At 45.1% G+C, this 21,661-nt stretch overlaps 2 protein-coding genes across 28 annotated transcripts in view; one reads left to right on the forward strand and one right to left on the reverse strand.

The window, feature by feature from the left end:
* SNRPC (small nuclear ribonucleoprotein polypeptide C) overlaps positions 1 to 1,062 on the reverse strand; it is a 73,111-nt gene extending 72,049 nt beyond the window's left edge. For 11 of the 20 annotated variants that reach the window (XR_011388708.1, XR_011388703.1, XR_011388702.1 and 8 more), the window contains exon 1: positions 826 to 1,031. The gene's annotated coding sequence lies outside the window, so the exon portion shown is untranslated. Of the gene's footprint in view, positions 1 to 825 lie in introns of all 20 variants that reach the window. The other 9 variants (XM_070074179.1, XM_070074177.1, XM_070074176.1 and 6 more) reach the window with 6 other exon arrangements.
* Positions 1,063 to 1,116: 54 nt separating this feature from the next.
* The window catches only part of ILRUN (inflammation and lipid regulator with UBA-like and NBR1-like domains), a 109,811-nt gene continuing 89,266 nt past the window's right edge, over positions 1,117 to 21,661 (forward strand). For 5 of the 8 annotated variants that reach the window (XM_008262797.4, XM_051855764.2, XM_051855762.2 and 2 more), the window contains exon 1: positions 1,117 to 1,532. In XM_008262797.4, coding sequence (XP_008261019.2) covers positions 1,375 to 1,532 — 158 coding nt within the window. In that variant the 5' untranslated portion in view covers positions 1,117 to 1,374. Of the gene's footprint in view, positions 1,533 to 1,920; positions 2,056 to 21,661 lie in introns of those variants that run through there. The other 3 variants (XM_070074170.1, XM_051855763.2, XM_070074168.1) reach the window with 3 other exon arrangements.

Consider the following 21,661-nt stretch of genomic DNA (forward strand, 5'->3'; position numbering starts at 1 on the left):
TCGTTATCGGGGGCCCAGTACCCAACCCAGGCACTCTGATACGGAATGGGGCATGTGTCTTCACCGGAAGGCCAAATGCTTGTCCCCATTTTTACTCTTTTTTTGGCTGAGGGAAAGAAGAGGTAAAATATTTTCCTTCTCCAAAATCTCCTGGCACCCTAGACACGACCGATCATTCGTTCCAGCCGTGCTTGGTGTTCATTTGTAATAGGAAATATACTTCACCAGGAGACAGAAAGCTGCTCTAGTTCACCGCTGTTTCTCTGGACCTCACTCCCCTCTTCCATCAAACAGAAAGATATTGGAAGGCAGGCGACCGCATCTTAGCCACCACCTTCCCTGTCCCCGTAGGACCTAGCGATGGGGGCAGCTAGATGTGAAAGGCATTTTGTGGCAACCGCAGGTACGATCTCTTTATGCTTCCTAATTCTTTGATCTTGAAATTGGACCTTGACCAGTACATAGAGAAACACTCTGCCTTCGATTTTTAAACACAAAGCAAATCAAATTCTCTTCGAAAGAGTTGCTCCAGCGAAGTGGGTGGAGCTTAAGCGTGGCGTCCGTCTGGCCCAGTGACTGCGGTTGGCAGCGGGGCCCCTTGTTGTTTTCTAGACACGCTGTTGCCGTTGCATAACAGAAGCAGCCGATAAACTAGTCAGCACGAAGGTTAGCAGTCACGGCAGGACTCCCGTGGGAAAGCGGTTGGGCAAACAAGTCATTTCCCGTGCGAGAGACGGACCCACGGGTGGGAGTGCTGGGTCCTGCGAGCGCTGGCCCACTTGACCTTGCCAGTCTCCGCGCCTCCTCAGACTTCAGTGTACTCACCTGCAAAATGGCGGAGTTACCACAGACCGAGATCCCAAGCTTCTCCTCTATCCCCAGGCTTTTGCCCCTCCCCTCGAGGGTAGGGGCCGGGCGGGGACAAGGCCTGGCCGAGAGACGCCCCCGTGGCGGAGCCAGCTCGGCCTCCTCCCCAGTTCCCGCCCCCTCGCCCCACCGCGGTGAGGTCACGCGGGGGACGTCACGGGTTTGTGACGCCACTGAGGGGCGGGCGTCCGGCAGAGGAAGGGGCGGGGCCTGGGGGTGGCGCTTGCGCAGTGGGTGCGACGCGGGAGGAGGCGGAGGCGGCGGCGAAGCGAGAGGCGGCGGCGGCGGAGGCGGCGGCGCTGGGGGGGGTGGGAGGGGGGGGAGCGCGAGAGTGAGTGAGTGGCTGAGTGAGTTTACCCCTATGAGGCGGTGAGAGGCCCGGGGCCTACTTCAAAGGAGCGGGGTTGCGGCGCCTGCCACCAACGGGCCCCCTCCCGGTCCCCGGGCCCGGCGGCGCGGCGGCGGCTCGGTTGTAAGGAGGCCGGGAAGCGGGTGTCCGGCCCCGCCATGGAGGGCATGGACGTGGACCTGGACCCGGAGCTGATGCAGAAGTTCAGCTGCTTGGGCACCACCGACAAGGACGTGCTCATCTCCGAGTTCCAGAGGCTGCTCGGCTTCCAGCTCAACCCGGCCGGCTGCGCCTTCTTCCTGGACATGACCAACTGGTGAGCCGGCCCCGCCGCGCCAGCGCTGGCAGCGGCCTCGGGGCCCCGAGGGGAAGGGAAGGGACGCCCGAGCCCGGCGGTGGGGCGGGCCAGGCGGGTAGTGAGGTGGACCTCCCTCCCGCGGCGGGGAGGGCGGATGGGGGAGCCCCGTCTAAAGGCTTGTGGAGGAATCTGGGAGCTGAGAGGGGTCAGAGGAGAGTTAGGGGCCACGGGCACAGGAGGGGCGGAAGCGAGATTGGGGGGCGAGTTCCCGGGGTTCTGCGGAGAACTGGGGGCCGAGGAACGTGGGAAGAGGGAGGGGAGACTTAGGGCATCGAGGCATGGGAGATACAGACCTGGCAGGAAAACGCGTGTGCTGTTGGCTGAGAGTAAAAAACACAGGAAGTCTGGATTTGGGGGGAAAGGTTGAGGTTTAGAGTTAGGGGCTAAGAATGACAAGATTGGAAGGAAACTCTGGGGGCGCAGTAGGTGGTGTGGAAGACCGGGACTCGGGAGACTCTGGGGACTTGGGAGCTGAGAACAGGTAATTTGTGTGTCTCCATCCGAGGATAGATAGGGCAGACTACTATGGAGGAAGGCAAGTGACTGGCGGGGGTGGTGACTTTCCGAGGAGTTGTAACAGGGAGGAGTGGGCTCTACTGTAGATCTGGTGCAGGATCGGGAGTGTTAGGTTGGAACAGGGCCTGGGGAAAAGCGGGGGCAGGGAGCTTTGTGGAGGGACCGGGGATGGGTGGAGGGTTAATTAGGGAACTTCGCGAAAGGTCTCCAGAATACTTGGACTAGAGAGAGGCTTATCTGAAAGAAAACGGGGTTGATGAGACGATTGGGGAAATGGAGAAATTGACTTAGGCTGGGAACTGAATATTTTTTTGGCTTGTGGTCACCTTGTCGAGGACTGAATTGGGGCAGAAGACTATCGCTGTTGTAAAGGAGTGTTTCTTGGCTTTGGAAGCAGCACTTGCTATTTTTGATAAGCAAAACTTACCCTTGTTCTGAGAAGAGGTTTGTTGAGTTCACTCGAGGTGAGAGTGGAGACCATTAGACTGTCTTTGCTAGGATTTCAGGCGAAGCATCTAACCTTTCTTTGGGTGAAAAGCAGTGGAGTGAGTGCCCTTTGCTCCCTGTGCTGGGCATTCAGGCTCCTGACATGTGGAATCTTGTTTCTCTTGGCGTCACTTGCTTAGTCTCCTTCCCTTATTCCGTGTCCACCGAATGCCTCAGGCAGTGCCAGAAGAGAGTCTGGAAGCCTCGTTTCTGTCCCACTCCAGACCTAGCCTTACTCTAGCTGATGCTCATTTATTAATGGGAGCCTTGGAGCTGTGACTGTGTCAAAGGGGATGTGTAATTTTTTTCTTCTGTGCAACATCTGTGATTGTTTCTTCTATCTTTAAAGTCAGTTAATACAGCAAGAGTGGTTTTGAATTTCTGAGCGTTTTGAAAACTTTTTGAGACACTGGATGCAGAAGATAGACTTTAGAGTTAGATAAGCTTTCTGTGATCTCCACTGGGATCTTTTATGTCCAGATCATCTCAGGCAGGGAATGGAGCCAACTGTAGTTTTGTGACCATCACCCTATGATGTTCAAATGGTCAAAAAATGACGGGGGTTACTGAACACACCGAGAAGAGCGCTGGTGAATTCAGAAGTAAAGTTTTAACTTTAGAGTTGTTCTTTTGCCTGCCTGCTTCCCACCCCTGCTCTTTTTCTTCCTTGTTTACACTGGTTCAGCGTAGGAAACTTGGCATATTGTTGCTGCCAGTTTGGTAGGGGAGGATCATTATTTCTCCCCACCCCCTGTGAATCGACCATTTAAACACTGCCCTAATAAGTTCTTAGTTCTTTGGAGTCAGTCTTTATTAGTACAATTATTGTGGCTCCAAAACAAGTGTAATGAATTTTATATGCTTGAGGTATGTGTGTTTAACATCTAAGATTGTTTGTTTTTGGATGTTGTAAAAAGTGAGGGATAGGTGAGGCCCAGGTGTGGATAAGAAAAGGTAGCTAAAAATATAATTGGATTATAAAAATTCTATTTGAGTGTTTAAATAAACTGTTAATCTCAAAGACATGGAGTAAGACATTGGTGGCATGTTATGTCTGTATAAAATATCTTTGTGAATACAGGAATGAGCCATTACAAAATGTGTTTTACACAGTTGAAAGCTAGTAGGTTCTTAAGAATCCAGGCAATTAAGTGATAATTCAACATTACTCTAGAGTTTGGCTGTACAAACAATGTTCTTTTCTGTGATATAAAATGAAAATAATTTGTGCGTTGAAAGCAGGAAACTTGTCATTTTCTTTCTTATAAAAGCTAGTAGGCTCTATAATCCAATACCATGTTTTTTGTTTTTTTTTTTTTTTTTTTTTTGACAGGCAGAGTTAGGCAGTGAGAGAGAGAGAAAGAGAAAGGTTTTCCTTTTCCGTTGTTTCATCCCCCAAATGGCTGCTATGGCCGGTGCGTTGCGCCGATCCAAAGCCAGGAGCCGGGTGCTTCCTTCTGGTCCCCATGTGGGTGCAGGGCCCAAGCACTTGGGCCTTCCCGAGCCACAGCAGAGAGCTGGACTAGAAGTGGAGCAACCAGGACAGAATCCCTGCGCCCCAACTGGGACTAGAACCCGGGGTGCTGGTGCCACAGGTGGAGGATTAGCCTAGTGAGCTGCGGCGCCAGCCCCAATACCATGTTTTGATTCTTACAGCCACCTAAATTCACCTTGATATGTTCTTAAACACCTATCATAACTAATGTAATCTAGTTAAATACATGCGTGCATGCACAGTTCACATTTGGTGAAGGTATTTGTGCTTGTTGAGGCCAGTGTTGTGGTCCAGAGGGTTGAGCTTCCACATGAGACGCCAGCATTTTGTTTCTGGAGTGCTCCTTGGAGCCTGGCTGCTCCACTTCCAGTCCAGCGTCCTGATGCTGGGAAACACACGTGCCACCCACATGGGAGACCTGGATGGAATTCCTGCCTCCCAGCTTTGGCCTGGCCCACTCCTGATTCTTGTGGGCATTTGGAGAATGAACAAACGGATGGAAGATTCTCTCTCTGTCACTCTTTCAAATAAATAAATCTTTTAAAAGAGTATTTGTGTGGCTGAAATAAATATCTAGAGTCTAGAATTGTGTAAGTGTCATTTAACGTCTAACTTTGGCAACTGTAGAGATAGTCCTAATACAGCTTGGCAAAAGTCTCTGAATTTGCTATGGTGGTTAGTCTATTGATTTTTTTTTTAAATAATGTTTTTGAGGTTCATCCATTTTTTTTTTTTTTTTTTAAGATTTATTTGTTCATTTGAAAGAGTTACACAGAGAGAGGAGAGGCAGAGAGAGAGTGGTCTACCATCCGATGGTTCACTCCCCAGTTGGCTGCAACGGCCGGAGCTGCACCAATCCGAAGCCAGGAGCCAGGAGCTTCTGGGTCTCCCATGTGGGTGCAGGAGCCCAAGGACTTGGGCCATCCTCCACTGCTTTCCCAGGCCATAGCAGAGAGCTGGATGGGAAGTGGAGCAGCCGGCACGCAAAACGGTGCCCAGATGGGATGCTGACGCCTCAGGCCAGGGCGTTAACCCACTGTGCCCTAGTGCCGGCCCCTAATCTATTGATTAACCTGACTGTGACTCCATAAGTGCCTGCTTTTGGTTGTCAAGAATAACCACCATTCATTTGTCTGATAACTGTTAAAAATAATGGTGTCAAGTTAAAAATCATTATTTTAAATTGAAGACCTTGAGTCTTTTAAAATGAAACCCAAGTTGCAAAGATTATGCTTTTGTTTTCAAAAGTAAGAGTTTGTTTTTTCTTATAATTATTGAGAGACTGACTAAGTTGAATCTTTTGGGCTTATGAATTATCTACTCTGTTAACACAGGCTTTTTTGCTCTAAGGTTGACAAAATTATTTAGATATTTCTATGTGTTTAATTTAGAACCAAGTATTGTTTTTGTTTGAGCATTTGTGTAGTGTTTATATCTGAGTTGGCAGCCGTGCTGCTGGGGTTGGTAGAACTGACTCTTAATAAAGGTAGTCAGTTTTCAGTTTAATGAGTAAGTGGTGTGGTGACAGGTAAGCCTGATGTCTAAACCAAACTGAAGCCACTTGTAGATTTGTGTAACTTTCTTTGGTGGAATGTCTTGCAGAGACACTCAGGCTGTGGATATAGATAAATTGAATTCTAAAGCTGACAACTGGCTTTAGAAATTTTCTAGTTTATTTCAACTTTTCCTGTGGAATTGCTTTTAACTCCTCCAAGATAGCCATCCTCCTATTCTTGTATCCCCAAGGGCAGAGATTTGTGATACCTTATTATGGTGTTTAATTACTTTTCTAGTTAGAATTATGTCAAAGCTAAATCTCCTTTGTTACAGTTTAAGCCTTCTTCATTTCTTATGTCCTCTTTGGAAATGGAGACTGTCTAATAAACACCTTCCTTAAGCGGTCAGAAACTTCTGTTAATTCAGATCACTAAAAGTTTTCAAGCATTTAAAATTTTAACATGTTTAATTTAATGAATTCCTGATCTGGTTGACTTACATATGTTTTTTGAAACCAACAGGATTCAAAAGAATATTTTTAAAATTTTACTACTTTAATTTTGGGTATACAGTACAGTGTTACATAAGATTTTTTAAACTCACACTGACCCTGACATGGTTTGTCTCTGATGTTTATGTGTTTAGAGTGAGTTGTTCTGAGCATTTGTCACAAGAAACAACACTTCTAGATAAATAGGGGACATCACCTTAGAAATCTGTAGTGGCCTTACATCTCAGTATGGGTGTAGATAAAGTGTCTTTTGCTTACATATTGGTTATTGTCTTCCTCCTGTTTATTAGGCTGGTGTTGGGCAGTTTCGGTGTTGCAAAATCTTAGATTGCCTCTAGGTATCTTTAGGTAGTAGTGTGTATGTTTTGGAACACCACATGCGTCCATCATGTATGTGGTATATAGGACAGATTTTTCTAGAAAAGTAACTTTGGAAAACGTTTTTGTAAAAAATATCCGGTTGACTTTGTCAGTAGTCTAGAGGCACCCTACCAGATTAAAACAAACAAAAAAGGTACAGTAACACAGCAATGAAGTATCAGAATCTAGATGTGAAAATCAGTTGTACCTCTTATCTCACAATACCTCTTGGCCTGTTCTTCATCTAATTTTCAGTCACATGTATGCTCAGTTTGTGATCCACTCTCTGGTTTGTATGTGTGAATCTAGGAAAAAGTCCTTTTATGATAAAACTGGATTTTTAAAAGCTATTTATTTGGAAGGCAGAGTGACTGAGGTGGGGGGGAAGAATGGTGGGGGAGAGTGAGCAAGCACAAATGTGCACTTGCACTTCCATCCTCTGGTTCACTCCCCAGCTGGTTGCAATGTCTGGGGCTGGGCCAGACTAAGGCCAAGAGCCCTAAACTCCATTGATCTCCCACATTAAAGCTAGATATTAATATTGGTTTCCTGAAAACTTGTATGCCAAGTAGTAGTTTTGGGAAGTGCATAAGGAGGGGTTATATAATAATGATGGAGCTTTATGCAGTGTATTGCATTTTAAGAGGTTGAAAGTTGCTTTGGATATTCTTCTTTTCTTTTTTTTTTTTTTTTTTTTTTTGACAGGCAGAGTGGACAGTGAGAGAGAGAGAGAAAGGTCTTCCTTTTCCGTTGGTTCACCCCCCCAGTGGCTGCTGCTGCTGGCGCGCTGCAGCCGGCGCACCGCACTGATCCGAAGCCAGGAGCCAGGTGCTTTTCCTGGTCTCCCATGCAGGTGCAGGGCCCAAGCACTTGGGCCATCCTCCACTGTACTCCCTGGCCACAGCAGAGAGCTGGACAAGAAGTGGAGCAACCGGGACAGAATCCAGTGCCCCCACCGGGACTAGAACCCGGTATGCTGGTGCCGCAGGCAGAGGATTAGCCTAGTGAGCCGCGGCACCGGCCAATATTCTTCTTTTCCACTTCCTTTGGAATTTTTTTTAATAGCACATAGAAGTTGGGACTCTGGATATAATATAAAATACTTTACACATAGAGCAGCCAAATTTACTTGTTTTTAACGACATGTAGGAAAAAGTGCATTGCTGGTATGGGTGTTGTGGTGGAGCAGAGTAAGTCTTTGCATCGCCAGCATCCTGTATGAGCTATCTGAATCCCAGCTACTCCACTTACAATCTGTCTTCCTGCTAATGCATTAGCCTGGGAAAGCAGTAGACAATGGCCCAAGTACTTGGGCCCCTCCAGCATGAAAGAGATGTGGTTGGTGTTCCTGGCTCCTGGTTTTGACCTGGATCAACTCCAGTGGTTGTGGTCATTTGGGGGAGTGAATCAACAGATGGAAGATCTTTCTAACTTTCTTAAAAAAAAAAAAAAAAAAAAAAAAAAACCTTTCATTACATTACATTATTGGTGGCATAACTCTCTTTCTTTTTTTTATTTTTTTTTTTTATTTGAAAGGCAGAATGGGGAGGGTAGGGAGAGAGAGGGAGAGATACCTTCCATCCTCTGGTTCACTCCCTAAATGGCTGCAATTAGAGTACCTTTGTATTAAGGTTTGTTTTTTTTTTTTTTTAAGATTATTTATTTATTTTGGAAGAGTTATATAGAGTGAGAGACAGAGAAAGAAGTCTCAGATCTACTGGTTTACTTCCCAGATGACTACAACTGCCAGGTCTGGGTCAGGCCGAAGCCAGGAGCCAGGAGCTCCATCTTGGTCTCCCATGTGGTGCAGAGGCCCAAGCACTTAAGCCATCTTTGGCTGCCTTCTCAGGTGCATTAGCAGGGAGCTGGGTCAGAAGTGGAGCAGCCCAGCCTTGAACCGGTGTCCATATGGGATGCCAGTGTTGCAGGTGGAGGCTTAACCTGCTACACCAAAACACTGGCTCCATTTCTACCTTTCAAAATAAGGAAATATTTTTTTTTACTGTGTTGCTGTCTTGCAGAAAGTCCTCTTATTATGCTACTATGACCGTAGGACTGGAATTTCTTGTTATAGGTCAAGTCAGAACGATTTACTGTTATAGCCATGGTGGACAGGCTTATTTCTTTACTGCCTCCCATCTTCCTGCCCACCCCCACCCTGCTCCCACCCCTGTGCGCACACACACACACACACACATAAAATTCATCTGGCGCATAGCAGCTAAAACAGGCAGTATTTGTTTTAAATTTTATTTATTTGAAAAGCAGAGTGACAGAGATTTTCCATCCCCTGATTCACTACCCAAATGCCTGCCACAGCCAGTTCTGGGCCACGCTGAAGTCATGAACCCAGAACTCCATCTGGGTTTCCCACTCGATGGCAGGAACCCTGGTACTTGGGCCTTCATTTGCTGCTTTCCTAGGATTGCTAGCAGGAAGCTGCATCAACAGAGCACTCTGATATGCAATGCCAGCATCCCAAACAATGCCACAACACCCAACCCTAGCTCCTGTAATAATTTGCTAATAGGAAACTCACATGCCTGAAACTATCAGAGAAAAACTGTCAAAATAATAAAAGGGAAACATTTGTATTTTTTTTTTACATTTGTATATTAATACTGAAGTGAGTAGAATTGCTGAATAGGTAGGAGTGGACTGAATTTAGTACAATCAGTGCTTCACAGAAATTGAGTGCCAGCTGTTGGCAAGTTGTTTTCTTAGAAGTGAAGTTTTGAAATGGTTGGGGTATTAGAATTGATGGAAAAGCATTGTATCGTAGAGAGATGATGTGAGTGAAACCAGGAGAGAGCAAGTGGATCAGGGCCATCTGAAAGATTGGCTAGAATGTGATTAATGAGATTGAGAATGATAAGATTATGGAGCTTATTTTTATTTTCTGATAGGAGTATTGAATTTATTAAAAAATTGAAGTGTTACTACATAAGAGTTAAGTATTTAAAAAGTAAAATTTATTTTCATTTTATTTGAAAGGCAGAGAGACAGAGAAACATACAGATAGAGAACACGAGAGACACATCTTCCGTCTGCTGTTCACTCTCCAAAATGTCTGCAATAGCCGGAACTGAGCCAGGCTGAAGCCAAGAGCCTGGAACTCTATCCAGGTCTCCCATGTAGGTGGCAGAGACTGAGGTACTTGAACTGTCATCTCCCTTCTAGGATGCATTAGCAAGAAGCTGGATGGGAAGAGAAGTTGCCGGCGTTCAAACCAGCACCTAGATGTGGGATGTAGGTGTCTCAAGCTGTGGCTTAACTCACTATGCCGTAGTGTTCACCCCTTTTTTAATTTTTAATGTTTTTTAAATTTAGGTGTTTTTTTTTTTTTTTAAAGATTTATTTATTTGAAAGTCAGAATTACACACACACAGAAGGAGAGGCAGAGAGGGAGGGAGAGAGGTCTTCCATCTGTTAGCTCACTCCCCAATTGGCCACAGTGGCTGGAGCTGTGCTGGTCTGAAGCCAGGAGCTTCTTTCGGGTCTCCCACATGGGTGCAGGGGCCCAGGAACTTGGGCCATCTTCCACTGCTATCCCAGGCCATAGCAGAGCTGGATTGGCAGCCAGGACCCATATGGGATGCAGGCACTGCAGGCTGCTGCTTCACCTGCTATACCACAGTGCAGGCCCCCACTCCTTGTTTTTATTTTAATTATTTGAGAGACGAGAGCTCATCACTTCCTAGATACCTTCGATATCCAGGGCTGGCCAGGCCTTTGTGGGCACACCACTACCAGATCAGTCTTTCTAAGTCATGGCTTTGGTTTGGGCCATTGTTCCTCAGGAACCTTTACCAGTGCCTTGTTGTTTATCAGATAAAGAGCAGAGATCTTTAGCCTTAGATTCAGTGAGGACCCTGCAAAGATCGTTCCCGATAGTACTTACTAGAAGTACTACTTTTCCTAGCCTGTCCTTGTACTGGATACCCTGCTTCTCTCTTGCCCTCTCAGACTAGACAGCTGCTGTTTTTCCACATATTTTAGGTTTCCGAATTTTAATTTTTTTTCTACCTAGAATGCTGTTCTTTGTTTCTTACTATCTCGTGAAATCCTATTTTGAAATTGGCATGCTAATCACTGTTCTTGTAGTGCTCTCCTTTGAACTCTACTCTAAAAAAAGTAAATAACATCATACACACAAATGCTCTTGATAGGAATGTAGCAACCTTTGTTTCTCCCCAGGACATGAACCGGTGCCCATATGGGATGCTGGTGGTGCAGGCTATGCCACAATGCCAGTTCCTGCTCAGGCATCTTTATGCAGTGCATCATGCATGCTCAGTAGATGGGAGAAAAGTCTTAATTTTTTTTTTTTTTTTTTGACAGGCAGAGTGGACAGTGAGAGAGAGAGAAAGAGAGAAAGGTCTTCTTTTCCGTTGGTTCACCCCTCCAATGCCCACTGCGGCTGGTGCCCTTCGGCCTGCGCATTGCGCCGATCCGAAGCCAGGAGCCAGGTGCTTCTCCTGGTCTCCCATGCAGGTGCAGGATCTAAGCACTTGGGCTATCCTCCACTGCACTCCCAAGCCACAGCAGAGAGCTGGACTGGAAGAGGAGCAACCGGGACAGAATCCGGCACTCCGACTGGGACTAGAACCTGGTGTGCCGGCGCCACAGGCGGAGGATTAGCCTATTGAGCCGTGGCGCCAGCCAGAAAAGTCTTAATTTTAAAGATTTATTTATTTATTAGAGAGAGAGGGAAGCGACAGAGAGAAAGGTCTTCCATCCGCTGGTTTGCTTTGCAAATGGCCACAATGTCTGGGGGTGGGCCAATCCGAAGTCAGAAGCCAGAACGTCTTCCTGGGTCTCCCAGGTGGGAGGGATCAAGTGCAGGAGTCTAAGCACTTGGTCCATTTTCTACTGCTTTCCCATGCCATAACAGAGCTGGATCAGAAGAGGAACAGCTGGGACTTGAACCAGCACCTGTATGGGATGCCAGTACCGCAGATGAAGGTTTAGCCCACTACGCCACAGTGCCAACCCTGAAAAGGCTTAATTTTTATGGAACCCTTGAAGTTTAGTACTGATAAAAGAAACAGGTCCTATAAACTAAGCTCCTTTTCAAGCTGCTTTTAGATTAATTTGTGCATAAGATTTAAATGTATGCTGATAGTTATAGATATGACACGCAAATCAAAATTCAACACCAGGAATATTTTTTCTGGAAGCAACTTGGAACCTGTGAAGATTAGCTGCACCTTACCTGTCACCTTTCCAGGTATATTTCCTTGTACTGTGCTTTGTAATTCAGTTTGTGAGAGCATTTATTATTTAAAAAAATTAGGTAACAGTTATCTGGATTTGAATGAATAAAAATATTTGTAAGTTCTCTTATATCCTGTTGAATCTTTGCCAGTGTATATCCATTGAGGGAAAACCTTCAAAAGTCATGTAAGCACATAGTAAGTTCAGATAGTTCAGAATCTAAACGGGTTGCAAACTAAAATTCCTAGAGGTGACAGATGGGTAACACATTCTTATATTTTATAAAGAGGGTGTCTGATACTTGTCATAAGTCAGATATGGCCACACTGGGATGGGCACCCAATGTAGTTCATTTTTCCAAGAAAAGTCAAATATGCATGTTCATGAGGGACATCCTGATTTTTATTTTTTTACTCGTTAAATTAAATATTTATTTATTTGAAAGGCAGTTACAGAGAGAGACAGGGATATCTTCCATCATTGGTTCACAGAGCTGGGCCAGGTTGAAACTTGAACTCCATCTATAGGCCTGCACTGTGCCGTAGTGGGTAAAGCCACTGTCTACAGAGCCGGTTTGAGTCCTGGCTACTCTACTTCTGATCCAGCTCCCTGCTGATGGGCCTGGGAAAGCAGCAGAGGATGGCCTAAGTCTTTGAGCTCCTGCACCCATGAAGGACACCCAGAGGAAGCTCCTGGCTCCTAGCTTTGGACCGGCTCAGCTCCAGCTGTTGCGGCCATTTGAGGAGTGAACCAGAGGATGGACGATCTGTCTCTTTCTCTCTGTAATTCTGACTTTCAAATAAATAAGTCAATCTTTTTTTTTTTTTTTTTTTTTTTTAATCTTTTATTTAATGAATATAAATTTCCAAAGTACGACTCATGTGTTACAATGGCTTCCCCCCCATACCGTCCCTCCCACCCACCACCCTCCCCTTTCCCACTCCCTCTCCCCTTCCATTCACATCAAGATTCATTTTCGATTATCTTAATATACAGAAGATCAGCTTAGTATACCTTAAGTAAGTATTTCAACAGTTTGCTCCCACACAGAAACATAAAGTGAAAAATAATAGATGATTTTTTTTAAATGATGATGAAATCAGATCAGACCTATTGTCATGTTTAATCCCAGTGAGAGTCAAGTTGGGAATTGATAATTTCTTTCTTTTTTTTTTTTTTTTTACAGAAGATCAGTTCAGTGTACATTAAGTAAAGATTTCAGTGGTTTGCACCCCCATAGAAACACAAAGTGAAATATACTGTTTGAGTACTCGTTATAGCATTAAGCCTCAGTGTACAGCACGTTAAGGACAGAGATCCTACATGAGGAGTAAGTGCACAGTGACTCCTGTTGTTGACTTTACCAATTGACACTCCTGTTTATGGCATCAGTAATCTCCCTATGCACCCGTTATGAGTTTCCAAGGCTATGGAAGCCCCTTGAGTTCTCCGACTCTTATCTTGTTTAGACACAGTCATAGTCAAAGTGGAGGTTCTCTCCTCCCTTCAGAGAAAGGCACCTCCCTCTAAATAAGTCAATCTTAAAAAGAACTCCATCTGGATCTCCCACATGGATGGAAGAGAGCCAAGTACTTGGGTCATTATGTGCTGCCACCCAGGCACATTAGTGGGAAGCTGGATCAGAAGAGGAGGAGCCAGGGCTTGATCCCAGACACTCTGATCTGGGTTGTGAACATCTCAAGTGGCAACTTATCTAGCTGCACCACAGTGCCTGCCTGGAGAACACAGTTGAATTTTGTAGGACTCAAACTCACTGATTAAATCACCTTGTTCGGGGGAGGGGGACTAATAGTTTTTATCTATTAGAAGAGTGATTGATTTAGTTAATGATGTTTTAATGATTTGCCCAAGTTAATACATGTCTTTGGTAGGGGATATTTATTCCCAAACACGAAGGCACAGCTCCCCTGTGTACTGTGTTTCGAAAGATCACCCCTGTCTTTTTTGTTTTTTGTTTTTTAAAGATTTTAAAAATTTTATTTGAAAGGCAGAGTAAGAGGAGGACAGATGGAGAGATCTTCCATCTGCTGGTTCATTCCCCAAATGGCTGCAACGACCAGGGCTGGGCCAGGCTGTGGCCAAGAGACAGGACCTTCTTCCAGATCTGCCATGTTGGGGCTGGGGCCCAAGGACTTGGGCCTCTTACATTAGGGAGCTGGATTGGAAGTGGAGCAGCCAGGACTCAAACTGATGCTCACAAGGGATGCCAGCAATTGCAGGGTGGTGCCACAGTGCTGGGCCCCAGAAGATTCCATTTTTTAAGTGAATATGTACTTGTTTTTTTTAGTGTGTTTTTAGTTTTGGTTTCATATAGTGTTTCTGGGTTCATACTTAAATAACTGTGCTTTAGGTCAGTGACTCACAGCTTATTATGGGGCAGCCATCTCCTGATAATTGAATGATAAATCAGGTGCTTCTAAAGTGCTTTCTGCTTAGGGCTTATTTCCTAAAGTTTTCGTTTTGTTTATTTATTTATTTTTAATGCTCAATAACAAGCCTTGAGAAAGTGGAAACCACTTCAGGGGAGTGGGATTTATATACAACTATTGACAAGGAACCACTGCTTTTTTTTTTTTTTTTTTTTTTTTAAGATTTATTTATTTATTTGAAAGGCAGCACTACAGAGAGGCAGAGGCAGAAAGAGACAAAGGGAAATAGGGGCTGGCGCCGCGGCTCACTGGGCTAATCCTCCGCCTTGCGGCGCCGGCACACCGGGTTCTAGTCCCGGTCGGGGTGCTGGATTCTGTCCCGGTTGCCCCTCTTCCAGGCCAGCTCTCTGCTGTGGCCAGGGAGTGCAGTGGAGGATGGCCCAAGTGCACATGGGATGCACATGGGAGACCAGGAGAAGCACCTGGCTCCTGCCATCGGATCAGCGCAGTGCACTGGCCGCAGTGCACCGGCTGCGACGGCCATTGGAGGGTGAACCAACGGCAAAGGAAGACCTTTCTCTCTGTCTCTCTCACTGTCCACTCTGCCTGTCAAAAAAAAAAGGGGGGGGGGGATAGGAAGGGAGAGAGGTAGAGAGGTCTTCCATCTGCTGGTTCACTCCCCAGTTGGCTTGAACAGCCAGAGCTGAGCCAATCTGAAGCCAGGAGCCAAAAGCTTTTTCTGGGTCTCCCATGCCGGTGCAGGGGCCCAAGGGCTTGGGCCATCCTCTGCTGCTTTCCCAGGCCACAGTAGAGAGCTGAATTGGAAGTGGAGCAGCCGGGTCTCGAACCTGGCTTGAACTGCAGGCAGCGGCTTTACCCACTACAGCACAGCGCCGGCCCCTTCGCTGCCTTATTTTAAAAGTTTAAAATAATGATTATATTTGACTGTGCCATAAATGATTTGTGTTGCTTGCAGATAAGTTAGAAAGTACTGATAAACAAAAAGAAAAAAAAGCCATACTTACAGGACCCAGAGAAAAAAAGCGTTAACCTTTTGATGCTTATATGCTCATACTATAGTTTGTGTGTGTACATGTATATTCCTGTTTTATAAAAATGAGGTTTTTGTCATATTTCACATATTGCTTCAAGTTATTTATGTTTAAGGTATAATTTGATGCTCGCAGTAATTCTATGAAATGCATATTTTTATATACTCACTTTTCATAAGGAGAAATGAGGCTCAGAGAATTTAAATAACTTAAACATGGGTGGAAATGAGATTCCAACATGAGTAGTTTGGGATCAGTGTCTGTTTTCTTGCTTGTTGTGTTTTACACACTGCATGAGTTTGTTATGGCTGCTGAAACAAATGACACAAACCGGTGGCTTAAAGCAATAGAAATTTATTCTTTTACGGTTTGGATTCCAGGAATCCAAATCAAGGTGTTGGGAGGGCCATGTTCCATCTGAGGTTTCTGTAGAAGAATCCTTCCTTGCTTCTTGCTTCTTAGCGCTTTTGTCAATCTTTTTTTTTTTTTTTTAAGATCTATTTTATTCAGAGTGCAGAGTTACAGAGAGGGAGAGGGAAAGACAGAGATGTTGTCCATCTGCTGGTTCACTCCCTAAATGGCTGCCAGGAACTTCTCCCAGATATCCCATGTGGATACAGGGGCTCAAGCACTTGGTCCCTCTTCAGGTGTTTTTCCAAGTGCACTTAGCCTGGAAAATGGAGCAGCCAAATCTTGAACCCGTACCTGTATAGGATGCTGGCGTTGCAGGCAGTGTTTTAACCCATTATATCACAACACAAACCCTTCTACATTTGTATGTGTGTGTTTTAAAATTTACTTATTTATTTGAAAGTCAGATTTTATACAGAGAGAGAAGGAAAGGCAGAGAGAGAGGTCTTCCATCCACTGGTTCATTTCCCAAGTGGCTGCAATGGCCGGAGCTGCACCGGTCTGAACCCTGGAGCCAGGAACTTCCCTCTGGCTCTTCCCACATGGGTGCAGGGGCCCAAGGACTTGGGCCATCCTTCACCGCTTTGCCAGGCCACAACAGAGAGCTGGATTGGAAGAAGAGCAGCCAGGACTAGAACTGGTGCCCATATGGGATGCCAGTGCTTCATGTCAGGGCGTTAACCTGCTGCGCGGTAGCGCTGGCCCCTCCTACATTTGTTTTTTAGAAAGATTTATTTTATTCACCTGAAATGCAGGGTAAGCGAGAGAGCAGGAAAGAGAGAGGGGCTTTTGTCAGTCTTTGGCCTTTCTTAGCTTAAAGCTGTATCATCCCAGTATCTCTCAGTAGCCACATAATTTCTTCTGTTTTTCTGAATTTCTTTCTCCTCACATTGCTTCCAGTAAGTTGTATTTAGGGCTAACTCTAATCCAATATGACATTTTCTTAACTGATTACATTGGCAAACACCTTGTTTCCTAAAAAAGTCTCACCTGAGTTCTGTGTAGACATGAATTTTGGGAGAGGATACTTTTCAACGCAGGACCTACATGATAATCTATTGTAAATCTCTTATGGCCATTTTTCCATTCTTATAAATTATTCTATACTTACAGTATTCTACCACATGGATATAGAATAATAATCCTTTTCATTGGATATTAAGTAAAAAAAAAAACCTCAATATTGAGCATTTTTGTGGCTAAGTCTTTGCATCTTTATTTCATTTGAATTCATTCCTTGAACTAGATTGCTGTGTTAGAGATAAACATGGCATTTAATGCTCTTAGTAGTTAATTGCCAAATCGTCTTTTTCACAAAGATTGGGCTCATTTGTATGTGTCATCACTGTAATGAGTGTCTGTTTTCTTTGATACCTCACCATTACAGCATATTTTAATTAAAAAAAAAGTCTGAGGGGAGAGACTGGCATTGTGGCACAGCAGGTTAAGCCACCACTTATGATGCCAGCATCCTATATGGGCAGTGGTTGAGTCCTGGCTGCTCCACTTCCTATGCAGCTTCTGCTAAGGTGTCTGGGAAAGTAGCAGATGATGGCCTAAGTGTTTGGGACCCTGCCACCCATTTGGGAGACCAAGATGAAGCTCCTGGCTTTGGCATGTTCCAGCCCTGGCTTTTACAGCTGTTCGGAGAGTGAACCAGTAGATGGAAGACCCTTCTCTCTCTCTCTCCCTCACCCTCACCCTCAACCTCACCCTTTCCTTTTCCCTCTCCTTCTCTGTGTAACTCTGCTTTTCAAATAAATAAATGAATCTTCAAAAACTTTTTTTTGGTTTTATGGCTAAGGAATGTAATCTGATTTTAATTTGTATCTTGTCATTTTTTTTTTTTTTTTGACAGGCAGAGTTAGACAGTGAGAGAGAGAGACAGAGAGAAAGGTCTTCCTTCCGTTGGTTCACCCCCCAATGCCCACTGTGGCTGGTGCACTGTGCCAATCCAAAGCTGGGAGCTAGGTGCTTCCTCCTGGTCTCCCATGTGGGTGCAGGGCCCAGGTACTTGGGCCATCCTCCACTGCCTTCCCGGGCCACAGCAGAGAGCTGGCCTGGAAGAGGAGCAACCGGGACAGAATCCAGCACCCCGACCAGGACTAGAAATGGGGTGCCGGCACCACAGGGTGCCTGTCTGGGCCACGATGAAGCCAGGGACCCAGAACTCCATCTGGGTCACCCATATTGCTTTCCCAGGCATATTAGCAGGGAGCTGGATTGGAAGAGGAGAAGTCAGGACTCAAACTGGCACTTCTATAGGGGTTGCTAATGTCAAAAACAGCAGCTTAATAACCCACTGCACCACAACTCTCGATCCTGTATTTTGTCATTTCTAACTAGTATTTTGTTTTTCTTTTTTTTTTTTTTTAAGATTTATTTATTTATTTGAAAGTCATGGTTACACAGAGAGAGAAGGAGAGGCAGAGAGAGAGTCTTCCATCCCTGATTCCACTCCCCAGTTGGCTGCAACAGCTGGAACTATGCCGATCTGAAGCCAGGAGCCAGGAGCTTCTTCTGGGTCTTCCATGTGGGTGCAGGGGCCCAAGGAGTTGGACTGTCCTCCACTGCTTTCCCAGGCCACAGCAGATTCTGGATTGGAAGAGGAGCAGCTGGGACTTGAACCGGTGCCCATATGGAATGCTGGTACTGCAGGTGGCAGCCTCACCCGCTATGCCACAGTGCCGGCCCCTCTAACTAGTATTTCCTTTCTTTCTCTCTGTTTGTCTTCCTGTCTGTCTTTCTCTCTCCCTCCCTCCTTCCTTCCCTCCCTCCCTCCCTTCCATCCATCCTTCCTTCCTTCCTTCCTTCCATCCATCCATCCATCCATCCATTTATTTGAAAGGCAGAGTTACAGAGAGGCGGGGGTGGGGGAAGATCATCTATCTGCTGGTTCACTCTCCAGATGACCGCAGTGGTCGGAGCTGTCCCAATCCAATGCCAGGAGCTAGAAGCTTCTGGGTCTCCCATGCAGGTGCAGGGGCCCAAGGGCTTGGGCCATCTTCTACTGCTTTCCCAGGCCTCAGCAGAGAGCTGGATTGGAAGTGGAGCAGCCAGGTCTCGAACTGGATCCATATGGGATACTGGCACTGCACACGACAGCTTTACCTGCTATGCCACAGTACTGGCCCCTTTGACTAGTATTTTCATGTCCTAAAATTTTTTTTATAGATTGAATAAGCTTTGGTTCATTGTCTTTGGTTCATTGTCCAAAAAGAAATTTGCCTTTTTGGGAAATAGGATTTATTTTCCTCCTTCTTTGATTGTAAAAGTAATAATGCAGTATATATAAAAACACAGCACATTCACAAAGGACTAAAGTATATGGTAAAGGCATTTTTAATGCTAAGAGCTGATCATTGCTGTCATTTTGTGTTCATATTTATGGGTCTATAGATACTCATATAGATAATTATGTTTCTTAAATTGGAATATAATCACATAATACATACTGTTTTTTAGCCTGCTTTTTAACTTAAATGTAGGCATTATTTCAATTTATATTTTTCTTTTTAAAGTGGCAGAATTACAGACAGAGAAGTCTTCATCTGCTGGTTCACTCCCCAAATGGCCATAATGGCTGGAGGTGGGCTGATCTGAAGCCAGGAGCCAGGAGCTACTTCTGGGTCTCCCACGTGGGTGCAGGGGGCCAAAGACTTTGGCCATCCTCCACTGCCATCTCAGGCCATCAGCAGGGAGCTGGATTAGAAGTGGGGTATCTGGGTCTTGAACTGGCACCCATCTGGGATGGCTCCAAATACCTGGCTCTCTTTGTTTTCTGTGTTAAAAAATTCTTTAATTTAGTTATTTGAGACAGGGAGAGAGAGAGAGCAAGTGAGCTCCCATCTGCTGTTCACTCCTCAAATATTCACAACAGCTTGTGTGGAAGCCAGGAGTTGAGAACTCTGGGAAGAATCCAGTTTACTGAGGTCATCACTTCTGCCTCCTAGGCCAGAACTAGGTGTTGAACACAAGCACTTTAATGTGGGATGTGGATGTCTTAATGACTTGGCCAAACACTTGCCCTGAGAAAGCTACTTTATTTTTCATTTTCTTTTAAGATTTATTCATGTATTTGAAAGGCAGAATTACAGAGCAAGAGGGAGATACAGGGAGAGATATCTTCCATCTGCTGGCTCACTCTCCGAGTGAGCCGAAGCCAGGAGCTTCTAGGTCTCCTGTGTGAGTGTGGGGGCCCCAACACTGTTTTCCCAGGCACATTAGCAGGGAGTTGCATTGGAAGTGGAGCAGCTGGATCTCAAACCTGTGCCCATATGGGATACCAGCATTGTGGGCAAGTGCTTAACCTGCTGAGAAAGTTCTTTTCTTTCTTTCTTTTTTTTTTTTTTTAAGTGATTTTATTTATTTATTTGAGAGGTAGAGTTACAGACAATGAGAGGGAGAGACAGAGAGAAAGGTCTTCCATCTGCTGGTTCACTCCTCAGGTGGCCGCAGTGGCCAGAGCTGAGCCGGTCTGAAGCCAGGAGTCAGGAGTTTCTTCCTGGTCTCCCATGCAGGTGCAGGGGCCCAAGGACTTGAGCCATCCTCCACTGCTTTCCCAGGCCACAGCAGAGAGCTGGATTGGAAGCAGAGCAACCAGGACTAGAACCGGCTCCCATATGGGATGCCAGCACCGCAGGCGGAGGATTAACCTGTGCCAAGGCACTGGCCTGAGAAAGTTATTTTCTAATTTTGTTATTTTTTATATATTGGCATTTTCCTGTAAAGATGTTTATTTTGAAATGGAAAACATCATCAAAGTGCCTTATAATAAATAAAGCCAAAAAATTTTAAAGTTAAATTAATTTATTTTGTTCATTTGAAAGAAACAGAGCCAGAGAGAGATCTCCCTCTGGTTTGTTCCCCAAATGCCTGGAAAAGCCGGGGTTATGTCAGGTTGAAGCTGTGAGTGAAGAACTTAATCCAGCTTTCCTGTGTGAGTAACAGCAACCTAAGTAACTGAGCCCTTACCTGCTGCTTCCCAGGGTTTGCATTAGTGGGAAGTGAAGTGAAGTGGGAAGTGAAGCTGGAACTTGAACCCAGGCATTCCAGTATAGAGTGTGGGTACCGTAAATGATGTCATAACTGCTCTGCCAAGTGACCATCATTGTTAGTTTTTAATACATATTGAGCATCCCTAATCTGAAATCCAAAATGTTCTGGAGGGGTATTCAACCAGTAAAGTCTGCAAATATCTAAAATCTCATAAACTATAAAAAGTGAAACACTAATGCCCCTAAGCATTTCACTTGAGATACTCAATCTATGTTTCTTTTTTCTTTTGAATATTTATTTTATTTATTTGAAAAGGAGAGTTAGGGAGGGAGAGACAGAGAAAGAGCTTCCATCCTCTGGTTCACTCCCCAAATGGCCAAACTGGCTAGGACTGGGTGAGGCCAAAGTCAGAATCCTGGAATGCCATCCCGGTCTCCATTATGGGCTGCAAAGGCCCAAGCACTTTGGCCAGAGTTAGCAGAGAGCTATATTAGAAGTGGAGCAGCTGGGACTGGAACTGACACTCTGAGCAGGGATGCTGGTGGCACAAGTGAATCGTGCCAGTGTCTTAACAGTGTGAACCTATGTGTCTTTGCCTTACCTTCAGCCACAGATCCAAGAAAAGGGTACTGAAGAGAGAGAGCTCTCCTTGACCTATTATGAGCCTTGAAATATGAAATATGTACAGTATTTATTGGTGTGTATTGCTTTTTTAGGAAATATCAGAAAAACCACAAAATTTTTTTTCCTCTTAGTTTTTAGTAGTTTTTTTCTTTCTAAACCAGAGTACTTTTCATATCTGGATGATTTTTTATGTTTTTTCTTGGTGGTAACTTAACTAGTGATAATTATGCAGTGTCGTGTAAAGCAGTTTTTTTTTTAAAGCTTAATTTTATTTATTTGAAAGAGTTACAGAGAGAAGTGGAGACAGAGAGAGGTCTTCCATCTGCTGGTTCACTCCGCATATGGCCACAATGGCTGGAGCTGGGCCTATCCGAAGCCAGGAGCCAGGAACTTTCTCTGGTCTCCCACATGGTGCAGGGGCCCAAGGACTCTGGCCATCCTCTGCAAAGCAGCTATTTTTAGAAGTCCTTTTATTCTGTATTGCCTAAGAATTGCTGTAGTGGGATGAGCTGTCTGAGACCTGAGTGCTT

Source organism: Oryctolagus cuniculus, chromosome 5, assembly GCF_964237555.1.
Source record: "Oryctolagus cuniculus chromosome 5, mOryCun1.1, whole genome shotgun sequence".
NCBI lineage: Eukaryota > Metazoa > Chordata > Mammalia > Lagomorpha > Leporidae > Oryctolagus > Oryctolagus cuniculus.